This window comes from Nanorana parkeri, unplaced genomic scaffold (genome assembly GCF_000935625.1).
Source record: "Nanorana parkeri isolate BGI_ZX_2015 unplaced genomic scaffold, ASM93562v1 scaffold156, whole genome shotgun sequence".
Classification (NCBI taxonomy): domain Eukaryota; kingdom Metazoa; phylum Chordata; class Amphibia; order Anura; family Dicroglossidae; genus Nanorana; species Nanorana parkeri.
The window spans coordinates 789,085-805,535 of record NW_017306424.1 but is presented as its reverse complement, the minus strand read 5'-3'; the positions used below and the strand labels follow the sequence as shown (position 1 = coordinate 805,535).

At 44.4% G+C, this 16,451-nt stretch overlaps 1 protein-coding gene across 1 annotated transcript in view; it reads right to left on the bottom strand.

Moving 5' to 3' along the window:
* Nucleotides 1-15,686, bottom strand: part of LOC108785340 (C-Jun-amino-terminal kinase-interacting protein 4-like) — an 82,358-nt gene extending 66,672 nt beyond the window's left edge. Inside the window, exons 1-2 of the mRNA XM_018554390.1 lie at nt 15,624-15,686; nt 14,172-14,547 (exon numbers count right to left, since the gene is read on the bottom strand). Of these exons, the coding sequence (XP_018409892.1) occupies nt 14,172-14,516 (345 nt within the window). The 5' untranslated portion in view covers nt 14,517-14,547; nt 15,624-15,686. The remainder of the gene's footprint in view (nt 1-14,171; nt 14,548-15,623) is intronic.
* Between the last annotated feature and the right edge of the window lie 765 nt (nt 15,687-16,451).

Below are 16,451 nucleotides of genomic sequence, written 5' to 3'. Positions count from 1 at the left end.
CTCGATCTCGCAATAGGAATTAACATTTGTTGACTTAAATCACATTGAACCGTTTTAATTGAACATTGTTGATACTCTTGGGGAAGCTGTCAATAATCTGTACCACAAGCAACAAGAAAATATTTCAGTCTAATTTTAGCTATACTGTGAGTGGGTGGCTGGGCAGAGCACACCAAGTACAACAGTTGTTCAACATGAATACATTTTCCACTTTCATGTTCATTGCAAGAGGAAGTAAAACCTAAAAAAATCCCCAAAGAAACAACACAGTACCACTTGAAGGATAGCAATCTTGTAGCTGCTATATGTGTGACATGGATGTAATGCTTCTAACATATCTGACAGGCTTTTCCCACCATTTATTTAAAAGGAAACCTGTCATGACAGAAATACGACCTGACCTGAGTAGCATGTGTGTTACGGTGGCTGGTGCCTAGAGCTGCAGCTAACGATTATTTTCAAAATCGATTAGTTAGCCGATTATTAAGTTCGATTAATCGGTTAATCGGATAAATAAAATACATTTTAAAAAATGGCTCCAGTGATGGACTACTAGTTTGTATTGAGGTTGTAGTCCATCACAGGAGCAAGCTTGGAGCGGTGGAAGTAAAAAAATGGTGTGGTGTGCAATCTAGTGAAATGGAAAGTGTAAAATTATACAGCAATGAATGCAGAATGGCAGTTGGGGGGGGGGGGGGGGGGAGTGCAGGCTTACCTGAGCAGTCTTCCAGCAACTTTCTTCTGAGATCTGACCTGTCTATTGGCGGCTGTCATCCCCCCACACCTGCTCCTCCTTACTACATCTCCCCGCGTCCCTGTGCCAATCGTGGATGTGGGCGGGCGGTGAGTGTGAGGCGGGAAGGAGGTGCGGCGTGTAGAGCATGGATGCGGGCGGATCTGGCAGCGGTGAGCGTGAGTTGGGGAGGAGGTGCGGCGTGCAGCGTTTGTGGACCCGTGAACAGGGCCAACTGATCGGAAGCCGATTAATCGATTATTGAAAAAGTTGACAACTTTTTCAATAATCGATTATAATCGATTATGTCGATTAGTTGTTGCAGCCCTACTGGTGCCACTTGGGACATGAGGTGAAGGCAAATTAAAAAACATAATTTTGGGTTGTCATCAGTACCGGAATCGATGGGAAATCTTCCTATGGGGACACTAATTCTGGTGACCCTGCTGTCCAGCCAGGATTTCCCCTCACATCCTGTTGTGCTTATCAGACAGCAGGTGAAGAGGAATCTCCCCATTGGGAGGCAGATAGCAAAAAAATGATGACATAGGTTATAACCCTCCCTTACACTATCCAAAACTTAAATAAAAAAAAGTCTTGAGTACAGTTCTACTTTAATCAAGGGCACCAAGGGCCACACATAATAGTCATGGGACGTAATGCTATAGAAAGCTGTGTCAGGCTGAAAACAGGAGATGGTTAAAGATTGCAGTCATGCTTCAGGAGTTTTCATGCGGTGAGATCGGAGACACATTACATTAAGACTGCTAAAAATCATTGCTATCACAGCCCCTTCACAAAGCAATGATTCCACATTTGCATTCCCTACAGTCCCCCTATAAATATTTGCACCACATTTGATATTTTAGAGAGCACCCAAGTATGTATTCCCTATGCTCCCCAACTCCATCTAGTGGCCATAATGTGCTATTACAAGATGACATTTAAAAATAAAATATACAAGAATGTTCATTTTGTGCTTCTATTCACAGAGATTCACAGGGCAAATGGCTCTGCCAGTTTAAAAGGGCACTAAGGTGCCTAAGGCTGGGCACCAAGGAAATAGAATCTCATATTTTGTCCTGCTGTGTGTACACATTGTGGAGATTTCCCCTTGATCCCAGGCAGTAAAAAAAAAAAAAATTGACAGAGTCCAGAAAAACAATTTCTAGCTAATTTAAATCCAAGAGCAAAGATTAAGCACAGCTTTTTTTCATTCTGAAAACATTTTCAGCAAAAACTTGTCCATCTTACTTCCTGTGAGCTGAACTGAAAGCACAAATAGTGTTAGCTTATTTCTGGTAACTATTAATTCCCCCGACCCCATGTCATGCAGAGGATGAAAGAAATACACTTTTGAAGCCCAGCCTGGGTGACAACCTTAGCTCCCTTCATATATACAGTGGCAGACAGAGCATAACCACCCAGGAGCAGGAAGTCCGCTATTGAAATAGTCATCAGGTGCAAATAAAGGAGAAGAAAGTCTGAAAAAAATGAGCCCCTTCATCTAAGGACTGGTAAGCTGCACAATATTGTGTTTGGCTTTAGATATGCTTTAACTGCATTCCAAGCCAAAAATATTACTAGTCTGCAGTTGGAACTGTCTGCATAATCTTGATTAAAAACACTGATGAGACTCATCTGACAGGCATGGGACAGATAAGCAATTACTCAAAGCCATCACTTGTAAACAACGCTTCTTTTCCAGCATGTTAATGATGATATTAAATTAAAACAACTGAACCATCTCTGCTAAATGGGGAGCAAAAGACATACATGGGGCCCAATGAGTAAATGAGTGAACGTATAAAATAGGTGCATGCTGTGTCTTTAGGATTAGGGCTAATGCCTTGAAGAGCTTTGGATAGTGAAAATATTTAGCAGGTTTCTATGGGGAGATGGGGAGATCCACCCCTCATTATTTGCTCTGTGATCAGGACAGACAGTGATGGGAAAGTCTTTCAAATGGGGACACCCGTTCCAGTGACAACTGTCCAAACTTTGAAGAGATTTACTCTCACTTCCTTTATAGTCTCCAGGACAGGAAGTGAAAGTATATCTCCTTAATGGGGTACAGATGGAAAAAAACTGGCCATACAGTTTTTTTTCTCCTCATTCATCCTGTGGGCTGTAAGAGAGAAAAGCACTTGATTCCCTCATCCATGCTACACAGCACGGATGGAGGAATCTCCTCTGCTGGCTATTGTGTTCTGATAGCCTTCGCCCATCGCTGTCAGAATATCTGAATAGTGACTGCAGCTGACAATTTTCCACCCAGCTCCTTCTAAACCAAGTCTGTTCTGCAGAGAGGTGGTGGCAGGGCAACCCATGGTTCAAATTTTGGCCAAGTCCCAGGAATCGGCTTATAATTCCACAGTGTATGTCCAGATTAAAGATATTAAATACTTGCAAGCTCTATCCAAATCGGAAAAAAAAAAAAAAGGTAAGGCTTTAGATTTACTTGAACCATGTTGTTGGCACCGTTTCCTAAAGTAGAACTAAAGCCAATTTTTGTTAACTTCTGGATAGAGTAAGGGAGGGTTATAACCGGTCAGCTTTTTTTTCCCCATTGGGGAGGTTTCCCTTCCTTTCCTGTCCAATACCCACAACAGGAAGTGAGAGGAAATCCCCCCCAAAGTTAGGGAAATCCCCAATGGTCATCAAGGTTACCAGAACAAGTGTGCCCATTGGAAGATTTCCCATCTATTCTTTTTCTTTTAGTAAGAATGGTCACCAAGACAAATTGCGAGGATGAATCTCCCTAACAGGGGCACAGACCGCAATGAAAAAAAAAAAAATCCTTATGGGTTTTCATTCTCTCTCTCTCTCCACTCACTCTATCCAAAAAAAAAAAAAAAAGTTTTGGCTTCATTTGCACTTTTATATTACACTTGTATTAGGACATTACATTGTGCAAAGTGTGCATTTCAAATGAAGGAGGACTTATGGAACAGTGTGAACCCTTCTACATTTTGTGGGGTGTCCAGTAATAATCTACATCAGTCTATTTGAGTACTCCAATATCCTGAAGATATCCCCCACAACAGAATTCACCCATACATATCATGTTTTCTCTACAAGTATTAAGTGGTTTACCTTCTTAATAAGTGTCATCCTTCCGCGATGCCTGTTTGTCCTCAGGGGATTTCAATGGAAGATACCAGTATCTGGACTTCACTTAAAGAGGAACTAAAACTATAAACATTTTGCCCCAAGGGTTTTATTTCCAAATATAATACTTTACGTAAAATATGTAACTTCCTGCATATACTGTCTAGTGAAGAACAAAATGACTCAATGCAAATTACTAGCGGGGGTAGCTTCAACATCAGAGCAAAGTCCTGTAAGTCAGTATACTCAGCTTATACCCTTAGGGCTCAACTCTGCTGTGCATTATCATGCCTTGCATTAAAGAGGACCTTTACCCCCTTGCATTAAAAATCACATCAGCATGCATCTCTGCATGTGGATTTAAAATCATCTTACATTCATTATCTAAACAAACATTGTGACGGACTGAACCGTCACTGGTGCTGCTGGAGGAGCCTGAGGGCTAGCCTCCTTCCTAGAGACTATGGACCTAGGACTATAGAGACCCCCCCTTGTGGGTTGAACTGGGTGTCCGGGGCCCATGGACGGCTGTTGCGGGGGAGCCTGGCCCTACAGCCGTCCAATTTCACAATTCAATACCGGCTCTGGAAACCCAATGTTAATGACAATGGTGCACATATCAGCCCTCCCATTCAAGCAATCAGACCAATCCCTGTTTACCCTGTTTCAAGTCCTCATTTGAATGGCCAAGAGGACCTAAGTGAGGACTAGAGCAGTGCTTCTTAAAGTGTGGGTCGTGACCCCATATGGGGTCCCGCAAGTGAACAGGGGGGTCGCGATCTGAGTCCCCGGCCAGGACCGCCATCAGGGGGCAATGGCCAGTACTTGTGTGAGGGGTCCAGGCGGCCAAGGAGGCCTGGGTTTCAAGCTCGATTGTTTGTTTTTTTCAGTTTATTGTATAATTTGCAGTGTAGTGTAGTTTTTTAAGGTCGCGGCCCCCCCTGTGCACTTGGTACCTTCCTGAGTACGTGTGCGCAGGAAGGTTTTTTTTCTTTACAGTGACACTGACTGGTGCTGGGGAAGGGAGAGAAGAGGAGAGAGACACTGACTGGTGCTGGGGGAAGGGAGAAGACGAGAGAGACACTGACCGACGCTGGGGGGGAGCGAAGAAGAGAGAGACACAGACTTATGCTAGGGGAGGGGGGAGACACCGACCGACGTTGGGGTCCCTTAAAAATTTCCTCAGCCAAAAAGGGGTCACGAGTGGAGAAAGTTTAAGAAGGCCTGGACTAGAGGATACTTTACAATTGACCAATAGAAAGGTGGTCGGTTGGGCGGGGTGTTCAAACTGCTGTGTGTCCTCCGCCCTGTCCTATGTTTGAATCACTCTGTGTTTGACTGTTTGTTGCTTATGTCATTTAATTATCTCCTGGGACGTCTCTGTGTCATTACACATATCAGCCCTCCCATTCAAGCTATCGGAGCAATCCCTGCTGACCCTGTTTCAAGTCCTCATTTGCATGGCCAAGAGGACCTAAGTGAGGACTAGAGGGGACTTTACAATTGACCAATAGGAAGGTGGTCGGTTGGGCCACCTTCAAACTGTTGTTTATAAAAGTGTGTGTGTGCATCCAATAAAAGGAGATTCCTGTTTGAACTTACATACAGCCTGTATTTGTTCTGAGCTATCACCACTGGATACGAACGGCACATAGCTGCAGTTCGAATCCCGAATTATCAGATGACCGACATATCAGACGCTGCGGTCTGAAATCTGAGGAGTGCCGGGAGAGTGGAACCGAGCGAGCAGGGGATCGTTACAAACATATTTTTATTTTACTTACAATTTCTTTTTTTCTACTTCCTGGTCCACTTGGGCACAAATGATGTAATTGTGTCTAAGCATTGCCTCCTGGGAAGGTTACATCAGCAGAGCTTTGATGGAAATCTCATCAGATCTCAGGAAAAGGCATATTCCTCCCCTGAGATGATATCCATCCAAACATGCCTAGCCACCTAAAGACATAGGACCCAGCCGTGATGTTGGTATCATTGTAAACAGCCAGCGCTTGGCTGTCATGTACAAGTCATCTCTATAGCCACCTGATTACTTATACAAGCCTGAGAAGGTAAAGCCCGAAACATCCCCTTTCCCGCAGCAGTATTAGACATATTTTCTGGACTCCCCTGCACCTCCAGGGACCCTGGGGGCCACAATAGAGAACTTTGGGATGGTGAGTGGAAGCAGATGGAGTAATTTCCCATCTGTCGCAATCAGTAGACCTGGACGTTGTCACATTCTTGCTGGCATGGCCAGGTTTACAGCCAATCAAGCATGATCTGTGCTTGATCATCTGTAACTGAGGGTCAGGAAGACATTAGGAGTCTAATAGACCCCTAAAGTGTCTACATAAAGAGTGGAGTATCTGTCAATGCCATCACGTAGGTAACTGTTAGCCCGCTTATGATAGCAATAAAGTTACACAAAAAGTTACACGTTCTATACACTGTGTATTGAATGTAATGATTTACGGGACATGCGGTGGAGATAGGCTCCAAGAGACCGGTCTAACAGCAAACTGGTTTCGAGGATCAAGTGAGTATAACGTTTCTATTTTCCTCCATACACCAAAATGAGCACTAAATCCTTGAAGTGTGGGGGTAGCTCCACGGAAAGGGTTAACAATAACTTTCCCTAAAGTTCTTCTTTAAAGTACTGAAGAGTAGGTCAGCTTCAGAGCCAGGCAACTGGCGTTTTCAGGAAACAAGGTCAGTAACATTAGCCCAATATTTTTCTACTGACTAAGCATTTTTTTCTCCTCACAAAGTTTTACTTCTTCCATTGTTTACTACTGTGGGTTTCTTATTCAGGAGAAGCGGAGTGATAAAAAAAAAAAAAAACTTTGTATTTTCATGCAAGGTCAACATTAACACTTCAACTCTGACATCTATACGCCCCCCTATGGAGCAGAGCAGGTTTTACATTTCTGCTATGGGCGGCTTTATTCTGCAACAACTTTGTATTTACTTGAGATAAAAGTAACAAATATTTTGTTAGGACAAACAAGGCTTTCATCTGCTGATATTGTCTGGCAAAAATAATCTTTTGTATGAAATCCACAGACAGAACCCCCCCCCCCAAAAAACAAAACTAAAACAAATTGCACTTGTTTTAAATTTGATGAGTATTCGTTTTTAAACAAATTGTGTTACTTTAGAAAGAAAATATAAATGTTATTCTGTCATTTGTCCTGTTTAAAATTACACTAAAATCACGATTCCGATATATAGTATTGCAAAGATATTTATAAATGAAAAGAAGGCTTTTCTTCAATTCTGCAGGTTTTTTTAAAGCAACGTTTAAAAAATAAAATGAAAAAAAGATAAATAAGTAATAGACATAAACAAAATGAACTAGCTAAGGGCGGAAACAGAAAGAGGAGATCATTAGGGCTAATCAGGGTAAACTAAGGGCTAGTAAAAGCAGCGTACAGGAACAAGAAGCTTTTCTGGCAAAGAGACTTACACAGTCTCATCTGTCATAGAAATTCTGCCGGCGCGCAATTGTTTTTTTTTTTTTTCGTTAACAAACTTAACTTCCGAACATCAGAAGGTCTGTTTACTTGACATCAGCTGCTGAAATGGCTGTTGTAAAAACACGACAACTCTCAGCTGTCATTTTGAAAGCCAGGGACTGCCTGCAAAAGGAAGGGGAGGGGATAATCAGTGGGGCAGGACCTTGGCATATTAGACCCACCTGGTTCACTTCTATGAAGATTCTCTGGGTATGTGTAGCACACCCAGTGTCCACAACTGGTTAAAGAAACCTGTACTGAGAATGGTTTGGAAAATACCAGTTTACTGGCTCTCATGCTGGAGCAATAATTTGAGTCAATGACCTGGAACAAGTATTTAGATCAGAACTCCAATCTGACCTTTAGGTTTTGAAGGCTTGTTTTGGATCAGTGTCTTAGAAACTCCACAAGGATCTTAACTCCGGATGCCTAATATGAAAATGTTGACCTCCACTCTGAAACTGGACCTCTGGCATGGACCTTCTCTATAATATGTGCTTATATAGTCCACTGTGCTGGGCTGCACAGTGGGCTAGTGAGGGGCTTTTTGGTTCCTTTACACCCAACCCTCACCATAGCCTGTTCATTTATACCTTCTCTATTGTTTAGTGAGGCTTGCCAAAATGCACTCAAGAATGGGTGGTAGGCATGACAAAAATGGAAATGGAAGCTGCCTCTGACATACTGAACACCAAGGGGTCTACATATAAACAATTTACAGAGACATTCGCCCTTCAAATCTCAGTGAACATTCATTCTGTGCAAATTGAGGCAAAAACAAATGTTGTTAGTTTATTTTATTTTCAGGTGAAATGTTTTATTTTTAGAAAATTCCTCATTATGGCCCCCAGATGGAGCTGAGAATCATAGGAACTACCGCTATGCTATGCTATATGTTCTGCAAAGTATCTTCTGAAAAGACAATATACTAAGAACGTTTGTTTTTGCCATACTCGCGCAGAACAAACGTTCACTGAGATTGACAGGGCAAATAGCTCTGTGAATTGTTTAAAAATAAACCCCCAAGGGTCCTTGACAAAAGATAGGTATATGCAGGAATCTGTATGCCCACTTATAAAATCCCATAGCAGCTACTACCTGCAAGATACAGCAGGTCTGTGTTCAGGAGACGGTGGCCGGAGACTGAGGCCTGCTCACAGCTACACTGCAGTACAGGTACCGGTCTACTTCTCTCCTTCTCAGGCATTGAAAGTCCTCCTTGTACAGAAAAATATAACAGGTTTGCTGCTAGAAGCATAGCTGAAGTAAATAATCTACAGGACATGTGTGCTAAGCAAGTTTTACATCTGCAGAAGAATTTATTCAAAATGGACCAAAACAAAAAACTCACAAGAGCCTCTAAAACCAAGGTGAGCAACTCTTGTCCTCCAGCTGTTGTGGAACTAAAAGTCCCATGAGGTACTGCAACACTGACAGTTACATGCATGACTCCCAGAGAGAGAGGCATGTTGGGATTTGTAGCTAAAGCACAGATGGAGGGCCGGAGATGCACGCCCACGCACTAAAAGGACTAAAAGCTCACAGGGGTGCGACATTAAAAAAAAAAAATGGCATTTCCAAACTGGATTTGTTTGAGGTTTCAAGAACCTGTACAAGGAGGACTATCTGGGGAATAATTATCATTTAGATGGATGTGGGCACTGCCGAAAGCTAGACCAAGAGGACCTATGGCAGCCCCACAGCGCCAGATATTATGTATATGTGCATAATGATACCACAGCACAGGGATTGTTGTACTAATGCAGAACTCTCAAAGTATATCTAAAGATATATAGTCAAAACATTTTGTTTCCAGTTAGGATACAGCAGTGCAGTACTGAGTATGGTCATGTTTTTATTGCCTCTTCCCACAAAGACCATACACCCTCCCTAGTTGTCGGGGGTGCACTGTCACGGGGACAGAAAGGAATTAGAAATCCAAAGTGGTACAGTTGTCACCAGAAAAAAAATTGAGGTGAATTCATCTAACAGAAACACCCTTTACAGTGACAACTATGTAAGTGGGCAAGAGAAGGCTTCCCCTCACATTGGAGAGATTTCCAGACTCAGAGACAAATGAGGGGAAATCTTTCCAATGGCACACAGGCAGACAAACAAGGGCCAGTTCACAGCCAAGCATAACATCAATTGCAAGATACCGTGCAATTAACGCATGCAATTGCACAACACACCTAACGTGCATTACTGTACGCTAGGTGCCTTGCCATTCATTTGAGTGGCACCTCAACACACCTCCCAGGTATACGGCCTGGGACACAGACATGATGAATCCAGGTCCGTACACCACCTATGTGCAGCGGTCAAAACTCGGAGCTGAGGGAAGCAGTGTGTGAGGGCGCACCGCTCCTGACTCTCCATAGAGTTGTGTGAGCTGCCCGCACACATCTACCCACAGCTCCGAGCACATCAACAATCGTCCCTTCATGCAGTACGGGGCAACCACCCATGTGAATGAGGCCTAAATAGGTAGGTGTCTCCTAACCTGCCCGTTAGTGGCCAACCCTAGATTTAGACTGCCGAAGAAGAAAATGAAGAAGGAAGCAGCAAATCAGACAAATCAGCACTAGCAGCAACATGTCCAGCACAGCAGGAGGAGAAGAATCAAGCAATCCCTTGTGACTGTGACCTCTACAACTCCAGTTCCCATTTCATTTCTACTTTTCTTGCCCAAAAATGAATGAACACATTTAAAAAGGCACATGTGCAAGATTTCCTTTCACTATTATTAGTCGCAACATTTGTCTACTTTCCAAATGACCTCAGGACACCACACAGACTCAGAGCCGGATTAAACCCACACAGGCTCTTCTAGGCAATGAGAACAGCAGCCATCCAATTAGGCTTCAATAACTAACATCTTTAGAAGCTGTTTTAGTAGAATATAAAAGGTCTGACAAACAGTGCATCCCTTGCAGCATCTGAAATACTTGGGCTGCGTTGGGGTTAAATGTCAGTAACACCGACAGCGAAAGATTAAAGTTGACCCAACAAGTCCCGGTAGCCGCCTAGACACCATTAGAAATCATGTGGCCCTATACAGTCTACATGACAGGACCCCTCACACTCCCCTTCCCTGCAGCTATACAGCCACATGATCAGAGCTGACAGAAGTCCCTTTTCTGCTCTGAACACAGCAGGAGGAGAATTACCAGCAACATTCCATACAATGAGGGAATATACCGAGGTGTAAATCCCTCATCAGATCCTGACATGTCCTTCTTAAAGTCGGGTATGCACTTGTCTATTTTTTTCCTTCAATATGAAAAAAAAAAATAGAACAGATTCCTCCACCAAGGCTTGCGATCGTTGACCGGCCGCTGTCAATACTACCCAAACAGAGCAAAAAGCTGATTGGCTGGCAGCTCCAGTCAGCCAAGAATTTTCCAACCTGCTCCTTCGATCAGCAGATTGAAAGATGTCAGACGGAGGGGTATTGAGTGGCACCCACTGTGAGAAATTCAGCTGGTTCAGGAGGAACCAGCTGAAATTTGTACCGTGTGTACCCTACTTAACGATCCGTAGCCCTCGGTACTCCTGATCCAGCTCCTCCTTGCCTTTCACCATTAGGGTGACAACATGACTGCCACTGTCAGACCTCATCTACACTAGGACTCACCCTGCTTTCGAGCAGACCCCAGGCACCCCTGCTGACCCAATGGGGCCACCTGATAGGGGTTACAAGCGTACTCCTATAATCGGTGTCCCTGCACCTAGATCACAAGGCAGTAAATCAGATTCTGCATCTTCATGGTGTGTTCCCAGAGACTCGTACCATTTTTTATTACATGGTTTCCTTAACAATCCTATTTCAAATCTTATGCTATGATGAACTGCAATAAGCTATACTAACAAATAGGGTAATACTTCATAGAGCAGCAACCAATCTCATATCAGCTTATTGTACTCAGGTAAGTAAAAGTGTCATTCAGATATTCTGGGTTACTGTATGAATATTACACTGTCATCATAGAGAAAAAGGTGAACTGATGTGGGGAAAATAGTATTTTTGTAAACAATTCAATAACCCCAGGTACTTACAACACTATGTAATCCAGCATATGGAATGATTTAACTGATTTGGGAAGATTGAACCTATTCAGAAATTCTCCCAAATGCAACATATGTGACAAAAATTGTTTTTTTTAAACTTTTATAGGAAGCAAAATCTGTTTGCCCAAGCTTCGAGGCCAACTCATCTGTAGCGGCCTCACACTCTGGCTTGGCATTACTATTCAGACTGAAAGCCTATCTCCAGGCAAAACAAATTTCCCTTGCAGTAGGGCTACCCCTGCTTTGCAAGGGTTACTGCTCATTAATGTATAGGAGAGCTGTGTAAAGAACCTTTACTTACCTGATCCCCGCTCTCCCAGTGTTCGACGTTCTCCCCTCTCCCCCTTTACTGTGGCTTGTGGACTGCCCCTTGCCGTCCTCATGTATAATGCAGAGCTATGGGCCCTGCATTAGATGTCATGATATCAGCGGGCCTCCAACCACTGAAGTGACGGGTTGGGGGGAACAGGCTTGGAGCCAGCGGCAGCAGGGATCGGGGAAGTAAATGTCCTTTACTCAGGTACCATAGACATAAACAAGCAGTTAAACCTTGCAGGACGGGGAGAGCCTCACTGCAAGGGAAGCATTTTTTTAAAACATTTTCCCTGGAGAAGGACTTTAGTTAATTTTTTTCATCATAGAGAATTTAGCAGACAGAAGGCTATACATTAACATTTGACTAGTCGCTGACAGCCACAATTTGCACATTCAGACCCAGATTGACACTGACTTGCTAAAATCACTGGGGACCGCTGATGAGAGAGGAAAGAGGGCTCTCTCTTCAGCATTTACTACAAATGGGCAAGTCCATATATGGTGAATGATGTCACTGGGGAGGGAGTGGATCAATGCACTGCACACTACACGTGAAGTAGGCGGGGCAGATGTAGAGGAGGAGGGAGGGGATCAAGGGCTACACAGCAGCGTGTCTGGAAGGCTGGCACAGAGGACGGGGACGTGCAGGTAACGAGAGAGCTGTGTGCAGAGAGCTGCTGCACATATCTGAATACTGAAAAATGGCCTGGATGGGAAGGGGGTTTAACACCGCGGATGTCAACTGGTTAACGCACTTCCTGTCGTTTACAGTATCTGTAGAGGAACAGTGTTGTCACCATAGGACAGGAAGTGTGTTAGGACTACAGAACCCCCTCCCAAACCCCATAACATGGTGGAGATGAAGACACTGCTTAAGATAACACGGAGGAGAGCGCAGAAAAGTACGTGCTCACTGGATTTCTAGCAGTAGCAAAAGGTAGATTTTTTGCAATCATGGAACAAATATAACAAAATGCTCTCAATAGTATATTTAAGTGATAAAAGAGAGCAAATAAGGGAAGTTCATTGTTAGGACTTCACACACTGTAAGCTGTATAAGAAACCAAAAGTTGATATAGTTCTGTGGCATCCATGCTTAAATGAAATAGAAACTTGCCATGAAAGAAATAGAGGCTCTCTGCACACCTCTCCTAATGAAAATGCTACATGTCTGGAAGCCAGGCACCTGAAATTTCCAAAAGAAGTTGAAAGGGAACCTGTGCTTTGCCAATACAAAACAAAGAAACAGATTTGCTTTCATAAAACTCTTACAAAAATCACCTTCTCTTTGTTCACCTTCCACTAGAAATGGAGAAAGGGTACTTCTGAGTATAAGGGATCATGTGACTCATTCCCTCTCTCTCACAGGACAGCGCTGGTGCTTGGCTTTCTGCCATCCTGTTGTGACTTGGATCTTACAAAAGGGCTTAGTCTCTTCACTCCCAGCAGTCAAAAGTGTATGTTCAACTCATTGGACTGGCATTAAAGTAACCCTTTACTGAGAGAGACATGGAGGCTGCCAATTATACTTCTTATTCTGCAAATGTTAGCTTGTTGTCACTTTTGTAGCTTTTTTCCCCCCATTCTGCTGCGTGGGGCTGAACAGGAAAAATCACTTGATTCTCCCTTCCATGCTAAACAGCTTCCATGTGGGAATTTCTCCTGCCAGGTTATTGTATTCTGACAGCCAGTGTCTGCAGCTGTCAGAATACCTGAGTAATTGCGCAAGATTGGCAATCAATGAACAATTTTCAACCTGGCTCCTTTGACAAAAGTTAATTGGAAAATCGACTTGTTGAACAGAGCGGTGTTGACAGGGCTGCACACAGCTCGAATATCAAGCAGTATATGGCCAGCATGACTTTATTTAGACTTTACAGAAATGCAGACTTGTTCCAGGTCAATGACTCTAACCTTATGAACTTGTGCACGATCCAGATCAATAACATCTTCAGAAGAGGATTGGCCTCTCTGTGTACCTGGTAGTGGGCGTATACAGGTGTCTGCTTACATCCGGCTGCCCATAGGGATATATTGCCCTCCATTCTTGATCAGTGTAATCATGGGTCAAAAATGGACTGACAGAATGCTAGAGATAAGTCTAGGTTTTCTGCCAACCCAGTTGGTCTTAGTTCACCCAAGCCTGCTCAGACCTGTGACTGCCACCACCTCCGCCCGACACAATTAATTGTCGAGAGGAGCATTCTCCATCCCACAGCTATACATCACAAAGGGGGTGGGGGGGTATGCCCCTACCACAGCTGCCTTCACTGATTGGGCCAAGAGGGGAGAGCGGCAGTCACAGTTTTGAGCAGGCTTGGGCTAACTATGGTGAACTGGGTTCACACCAAGCCCAGCCTCATCTCTACCAAACACCCGTGTGAAAGGTGCCTGAGATGACATATGCATTTCTAGATCTCTGTTACCTCTTCAGCTCGTTTTCTTCCATCACGCTCCCTTTCATACTGGATCAGCAGCCTTTGATTATCTTCCTGCAGCAGATCCAGTTGGTCCTCTCTCTCCCGAGCCCTGGCAGACGTGGATTCTAAACTTTCCAACACGGACACCATTAATGGCATCAGGCCTGTTACTGTCTCTTGTCCATAGGCCGCTACCAGTTTCTCAAGTTCAGAATAAATACTTCCAGCCAAGGCCGTGACCATTTCATCATAAACTTCTATGGAGTTTCCTCCCTCCACATCATCCCCAAAGATCTCCTCCAGTTTATCATCCATGGTCAACCGCAATTCCGACAAAGTTTCTCTGGCCATTTAATCTTCATGCAGCTTCCCGTGGGAACCCCTGTCATATAAACATAGAGGTAAGAATAAGTCAGTGTACATACACAGCACTCAAACATCAGTTCCAGAACTTCCCATCAGCTGTGATATACAAGACACAATCTTAAAAACATCTGAAGAGCAGAAGAAACAATGTAGAAGATTAGGTGGCCGTACATGTAGTGCTATGTGGCTGATCTAGGTGGCCGTACATGTAGTGCTATGTGGCTGATCTAGGTGGCCGTACATGTAGTGCTATGTGGCTGATCTAGGTGGCCGTACATGTAGTGCTATGTGGCTGATCTAGGTGGCCGTACATGTAGTGCTATGTGGCTGATCTAGGTGGCCGTACATGTAGTGCTATGTGGCTGATCTAGGTGGCCGTACATGTAGTGCTATGTGGCTGATCTAGGTGGCCGTACATGTAGTGCTATGTGGCTGATCTAGGTGGCCGTACATGTAGTGCTATGTGGCTGATCTAGGTGGCCGTACATGTAGTGCTATGTGGCTGATCTAGGTGGCCATACATGTAGTGCTATGTGGCTGATCTAGGTGGCCATACATGTAGTGCTATGTGGCTGATCTAGGTGGCCATACATGTAGTGCTATGTGGCTGATCTAGGTGGCCGTACATGTAGTGCTATGTGGCTGATCTAGGTGGCCGTACATGTAGTGCTATGTGGCTGATCTAGGTGGCCATACATGTAGTGCTATGTGGCTGATCTAGGTGGCCATACATGTAGTGATATGTGGCTGATCTAGGTGGCCATACATGTATGGCTGATCAACCATAAATGCAGACACTTCATTAAAACTGATCATACAATGATCTGCATTACAATTGGTCCCCTGGCACACATATTTGTTCAAGTGATCAGAAACAAATCGACAAAATTCTAAATCAGTCAAGAGCTCGCTAACTCGATTAAGTGGAGGGTTTCTAGTTCTATATGATCAGATCAGGTATATCAAAATGATCATGTCGATATGTGAGTGGCCACACAACAATGAAGTATAGACTCTACAGATATCTGACGATCTAGGAGCTGCAGCTGATCACTGTCAGTGCCGAGTGATCCTTCCTCTATCTATACCCACACAAGCTTCCTTGTAAAGTTTTGTCAAGTCAGCAGATCTCCCGCAGATTCTTCATTGTAGGGACCTCAGAATGCTCGTCATCGGAAGTTTGTGACAGCTGAGTAATGTCATAGTGGACAGGTCCCTCGTCTCCGTGTTTTCCTGGCCATCCCATGTGATCCCGATCCCCTTGTAGCAGTCATGCAGCTCCCAGATCCACTGACACTGTGGTGTAACTTACATGAGTCTCAGGACGGGGAGGGGGGAAGGAGGGGGCCTGAGACTGTCGGCTGAGTGGCGGGCAGCACGGGCCAATCAGCATCTTGCTCCTGGAAGGTATTGGCCAATCGCAGGAAACTCCAGGTTGGAAGTTACAAGCAGCTTCCTGAGCTCTGCAGAGTCTAGGAGGTGCGGGGAGGAGATAGAGGCTACCTTATGGGGGAGTCATGTGACGGCCGGCTCACGTCACGTGACCAGCGATTGGCATTGGACACCTGGGGAGCGGAGAGAGCGGGTGCTCTCCTCCTCCTCATGCTAACCTTTCCTTGGGGTGGAAGGATGGGCGAGCGCAGCTGTTGTGACCAGCAAGCCAGGAATAGGAACAGCATGAGCTCTGAGGTCACTGCATAGCTCTAATATGGAGGGACAGTCCTTATTCTGGACCCCGATCCCTCTGTCCTTCCTCAGGATGGGGAGGGGGTCTGAAGCATTAAAGCTGAACATCAGGCATATATAAAAGGCACAATTGAATGCAGCTTTGTATTCATACACACCATTAAAGGGTCAGTGCATTTATTCTTTGTGCCCCCCTGCTGCATCCTCACCACATTCCCCCCTCACCATCCCCCT